This window comes from Sciurus vulgaris, assembly GCF_902686455.1.
Source record: "Sciurus vulgaris genome assembly, chromosome: 12".
NCBI lineage: Eukaryota > Metazoa > Chordata > Mammalia > Rodentia > Sciuridae > Sciurus > Sciurus vulgaris.
Genome location: NC_136473.1, coordinates 89,990,054 through 89,996,053, shown reverse-complemented (window position 1 = coordinate 89,996,053; position 6,000 = coordinate 89,990,054). Strand labels below are relative to the sequence as shown.

The window sequence follows — 6,000 nt, the reverse complement described above, 5'->3', positions numbered from 1 at the left end:
ATTCTCCTACTGAAAGCATTTTAGTTGCTTCCAAATTTTTACAACTGTGAATAAAGTTGATATAAGTTTCAATACCTTTGTTTAAATGCTAAGGGAAAAGGTTACTGGAGTGTAGTAAGAGAATGTTTCGTTTTGTAAGCAACTCCCAAATTGTCTACCAAAGTGACTGCACCATCTTCCATTCCCACAAATAACGAATGAGAGTCCCTTGTTGCTCCACACCTTTAACAGCATTGAGCGTTGTCAATGTTCTCTAGATTCTGATCATTGAAGGGGTGTGTAGTAGTATGCAGATATTTATATCAGCTTTATTCACAGTTGCCAAAACTTGAAAGCAACGAAAATGTTCTTCAGTAGGTGAATAAATAAATAAATTGTGATATATCCTGACAATGGAATATTATTCGGTGCTAAAAAGAAATGCACTATCAACCATGTAAACTTGTGGAGGAAATGTGAATGCACATTACTAAGTGAAAAAAACCCATCTAAAAAGGCTATATACTGTATGATTCCAACTCTATGGTATTCTGGAAAATGTAAAAGTACAAAGATAGTAAAAAGATCTACACAATGGATCATACAGGTTAAAACGTTAACATCCTCTACCTCTTCCATGTAGTTGAAAAATTTATTTCAAATCCTACATTCTGCTGGTTACAGGCTAATATAAGTACTTTAAGAGACTTATAACATCTCTAGAATTACCTTCAAACTGCATTTCCAAAATGCCTACCTAAAACAGACCTTGTATGAGCTAAACCTTAGGGTCATTTGGAAAAGGCATCAGAATAAAACAACCCCTGAGCATTGTTGGAAAGGACAGGTATTGTTTACAACTGAGGCAGTGGTAAAACTTCCTGGTAATGATCTTGGATCCATTATTTCCAAAATACATAATACATGATACCTTTTGATGACTGCTTCCTCTCCCTTCCTTCCTTGCATCCTTCCCTCCCTCCCTCCCTCCCTCCCAACTCCCTTCCTCCCTCCCTCCCTCCCTCCCTCCCTCCCTTCCTTCCTTCCTTCCTTCCTTCCTTCCTTCCTTCCTTCCTTCCTTCCTTCCTTCCTTCCTTCCTTCCTTCCTTCCTTTTTGCAGTGCCCAGGGCCTTGTGCTTGATAGGCAAGCATTCTATGAACTGATTCCAACCCCTGCTCCATAGTATTGTTCCAGAGCTCATGACAGGAGAAATGAACATCTCTTGCTCAAGACAAAGAAATAAGACTACTTTTTTTTCTAAATAATTTTCTAAATTTTCATCTCTACTATTAATATTGCTTTTTATTGCATTTTTCTATTCTCCATTAAACCAACATTAGGGGGTAATGTGTGTGTGGGGGGGATACTGGGAATTGAATCAAGGGGTGGTCTATCATTGAACTACACCCTTGGCCCTTTTAAATTCTTGAGACAGGTTCTTAACAAGTTGCTGAGGAAGGCCTTCAACTTGCTGGGAGCCTAGTGGGGTAATTTTAAGGAGATGGTTTGGACATTACCTGTATATGAAATGAAATGAAATACCATTTGGGGAACTTAATCTATCATGTAACCTTGAATTCCTTGAACTCATCCATCTGCTTATTACTTCACCATTTACTGAGCCTCCATCCAAGAAGCTTATTATGTACCCAGAATGTGCTACACATTAGGATACCACAGACACTGGTCTATCCTTCCTTAGTTTTGTATATGAGGAGGAAGGCAAGTCCATTAACAAGGGAAGTCAAGAAATACTTGGTGTTCTCCTACAGGTATGAATAAAAAGTTTTTGTGGAATACGCACGAGCAGTCAGTTCTTTATAGTATGTGTGTTTGGGAGGTTCAAGAAAATACTGGATTGAAAATATTCCTGTAACAGACAAAAAATTTTCAACTCACAGTTGCAAAATAGCAATACATGGTATAGGAAATGAACCACAAAGTTTTATATCTGTAGGGCTATTTGCTGCACATAAAAATATATTTTTTCAAAACTGGTGAAGGAATTATTCTGTCAATCACAAAGTTGCCTTCCCCCCCTCTTCTAACACAGGAAAGAGGAATGAGGAAAAGGCGGGGGTTGGGAGAGGCGGACCACTGGTAAGGCACTACTGGTATATTGAATTTATTTAAATGTTCCCAATGCTTCAAGGACATCAGTGAATCTTTTGAGTTCGATTTTAAACAAGGGGTTGTCCAAAAGAATTTTAATTAGTATAGTTTGGGGTTTCTGTCAGAATAAATTTCCCTTTTACAAGTTGGAACCATTTGTAGCTCTTTGCGATTGGCTAGAAGGGACCAGGATGGAAAAAGTTATTCCCTAAGGAAAGGAGCGGGAAGATCCAAATATTTTATGATATTTTGTTAACTTGTTAGACGCTTTCACCTTATTCTCACATTAATTCCGTTTTCTCCATTAACCTATAGCTGCAATAAGAAGGTCAAAACCATTAACAAATAGCTGTGCCAAAATTGTTCTCCACCGAACTTGGTCTTCTTCTGCAAAGTCAAAAAAAAAAGAAAAAAGAAAAAAGAAAAAGAAAAAAGAAAAAAAGAAAAAAAAATCAAAACAAAACGCTAAAACTAAACCCCAGGTCCAGAAACCCCAAAACCCAACACTTCTAAAAGGGCTTATCCAGATCAGTAGGATCTAGAGACCTTTTGCTAGGTGTGGGTCCGACTTAGTCGTGGGTACGATAGGCGGTTCCAGTGGTCGGCAAACCCCGCCGAGCTCCACCCTCGCCAAAGCAGGGCCGCGGGGGCCGGCGGCCTCACGCAAGACAGGGCGTCGAACTCTCAGTGCGCGCTCTAGGGATGGAAGTACCGAACGGCCGTGCAGGTGCGCGCGCACCTGTCGCCGCCGAGGGAGCGCGCCCGACAGTGATCCCCGTGCGCGCGCCGTACGTGGGTGCGGTGTGAGTGCGCTGCGCGTTGCTGGGATTCGACTGGGAGCGAAGGAGGAGTCTGGGAGGGGCATTTTCCCGGGCAGTCGCGGCTCCCCCTGGCGGCAGCCGGGAGGCGCTGGAGGCGCGCAGTCAGGCGTTCTCCGCGGGCAGCCGGCGGCGGGGCCTTGCCTTATAGCGCGGGGTCCTTGGCGGCCTGGGTGGCTACTGCCCGTGCTGCTGTCGTAGTCGAGGACGGCTGTTAGTTCTGCTGCTGTTGGTTCGCGGCGGCGGCGGCGGCGGAGGAGGAGGAGGAGGAAGAGGGCGAGGCGACGGGGGAAGAAGGAGGCAGACGCGGCGGCGGTGGCGGCGGCGCCCGGGGCAGGCGGCGGCGAGGGGGGGGAAGATGGCGGACGTGCTCAGCGTCCTGCGACAGTACAACATCCAGAAGAAGGAGATTGTGGTGAAGGGAGATGAAGTGATCTTCGGCGAGTTCTCCTGGCCCAAGAATGTGAAGACCAACTATGTAGTTTGGGGGTGAGTCCCGCATGGCTTCGGCCTAGGGCTGGCAGGGCAGCGTTGGGCGCCCCCAGGCGACCTCTTTCCTGACCCCTCCCCCTGTTTCCCTTGGGGATGGGGCATCAACGGGTGCGCTGGAGAAAAGTTTCCCTCTGGAGCCCAAGTTGCACTTTTAGGGTGAGGAGGGAAGAGGGGGGACTGTGTCTCGAGCCGTCCATCCCTTAAAAATCTCTGAGAAGCCAAAGGGAAGGGGAACACGGGAGTTTCTGACTTTGCCAGTTCTTTTTTCCCCGGCGTGTATCAAATGTACCAGCAACAGCAACGTGTAGGGCTGGTGCACAAGTGCACCTGGACGTAGGTGCACAAAGGAGCTCACCGTCTGGTGCCGGAGTCGTCCTTTCCTTTTCCTTTTTTATTTTATTTTTTCTCTTTTCGAGACTGCCCTGTGTTCTCTCTCAGGTGGCTTCTGCAGCTCCTGGTCAGTTTCTTCTCCCTTAGTAATTGGGGAGGATATTCCTCAGGAAGAGAGAAGGGCATGACTGCGTGAAGCTAGGGTGGGAAAGAGATTTGCTGAATTTGGAAGAGTCATCACAACCAGTGCCAGAGGTGAAAGCAGGAGTTTTTCAGGGAGAAAGTTACTGATCAATTGAAATGAGTTTTACAGATTTAAAAAATGGATGGCGTGTGATTTTTTTTTTTTGGAAAGTGCGTTTTCAAGAAAATTGTTTTGGGACGTCAGTTCATGCCACGTGGAGGTTTAGTGAATTGAAGACGTTCAGGAAAACATCTAGATATAGTTTTAATAATTTGGGGCCCGTTTAATGATTGATCACTGTTATCGATGTTTCATTTTGATAATTTGACCCTTGGGCTATAACTTTCCTATTCATTTTGTTTGAGTAGAATGAGCTTTATGAAAATGCGATGAAAAACTGGGAATTTTAGTGTTTTTTTAGCCTTATATTTAATTAGCTTTGTGAAATACTGATTAAATGCTATATTGAGTTTCTTGTGTTTTATCCTTTGAAAGAAATTGCATAAACAATGGATTTTTTAAAAAAAATATTTTTTAGTTGTAGATGGACACAATATCTTTATTTTACTTATGTACTGAGCATTGAACCCAGTGCCTCACACATGGTAGGCAAGTGCTCTATCACTGAGCTCCAACCCCAGCCGCTGATTGGATTTTTAATGGATATATATTTTTAAAAAAATTGATAATGAGTACTCAGGGTTTAGGGCAGTTTAATTCAACAAATGGAAAAACTGCTGAGACCCTGGCTCCTGACTCAAAAGAATTAATCCAAATAGAAGAGATAGAGATAGGTAACTTGTGAAATGCTTCTTATCTCATAAGAAAACAGTTATTTCTAGTTACAGGTATTTTAAGGAAGGTTCCATAGAGGTATTTGATGTATATGCATCCTGCAAAACTTTTTTGAATAAATGCATGAACAAATGAATAAGCTTTACAGAATGGGTGAGAACCCAGGCACAGCGGCACACACCTGAAATCCCAGTTACTCTGGAGGCTGAGGCAGGAGGATTGCAAGTCTAGACAATTTATTGAGATCCTGTTTTAAAGACTGGTGATGTATCTCAGTGGTAAAATGCCCCTGAGTTCAATCCCCATCACCCCACTTCCACCCAGAATGCGTAAGAATTCTGAGTTAGGGGAGGTCTGGGGATGTAGTTCAGTTGTAGAGTGCTTGCCTATTAAGCACAAAACACTGGGTTCAATTCCCAGTACCCTTTCCAAACAAAAAACAAACTTCTTTGAATGCAAAAAAAAAAAAAAAAAAAAGAAGTGGTGGATTAGTCCTTTAGGATGATGGAACTATATACCTAAAGGCATAAGAGCTGCAAAAAGAACATGTTTGACAGCAGTTCATGGAAGGCAGTGAAAAAGGAATGCTTAAAACATATTTCAGACTTTTTAACAGTGAATCACTGAGAAATTTTTCTTTTCTATATACGTATGTACACCTGTAAAGATGTATGTATGTATAAAACATTACATACCCTTATTGCATGCAGTGCATTGTTATTTTTTCCTCTCTCATAAGAAAAAACTTGGTTGTAGTAAATTTCTTTGTACAGTAACTGATAATTGATGTGTGGTTTGAAATACATTAACGTAGAAATTGTAGAAAAGTTCTTTGGGACTGGTTATAGTGGGCCATATTCAAATGAATTCAAATAGTACATTTGAATTATTTGATGGGTAGATGTAGTGAGAGGTGGGATTGAATACCCATCTCTTTCCATCTTCCATACCCTTTGCATTTTTTTTTTTTGTTGTTGTTGTTGGTACTGGGGATCAGACCCAGGACCTTGTGCTTGCAAGGCAAGCACTCTACCAACTGAGCTACATCCCCAGCCCACCCTTTGCATTTTGATCTGCTTCTTTGCTGTAAAATCTTTGAGAGCTATATGACTTTTTAAGTAGGGTAAAGGGTGGGATTGAACATTAAGCTAGTAATACACAACCCCAGTGTCCCAGGCACTGCACACAAACTATGGCCCCACCTAGGTTTGATCAGCTATAAATAGGTGATCTTCTAGGGCAGCTTATTCATAGGTGACAGCATTGGAGAATTTGCACCTTTAGACTGT

At 42.7% G+C, this 6,000-nt stretch overlaps 1 protein-coding gene across 2 annotated transcripts in view; it reads left to right on the top strand.

Moving 5' to 3' along the window:
- The first annotated feature begins 3,077 nt into the window (after positions 1-3,077).
- The window catches only part of CDC73 (cell division cycle 73), a 125,848-nt gene continuing 122,925 nt past the window's right edge, over positions 3,078-6,000 (top strand). The window contains exon 1 of one of the 2 annotated variants that reach the window (XM_079107078.1): positions 3,078-3,399. In XM_079107078.1, the coding sequence (XP_078963204.1) occupies positions 3,269-3,399 (131 nt within the window). In that variant the 5' untranslated portion in view covers positions 3,078-3,268. The remainder of the gene's footprint in view (positions 3,400-6,000) is intronic. The other variant, XM_079107077.1, reaches the window with a different exon arrangement.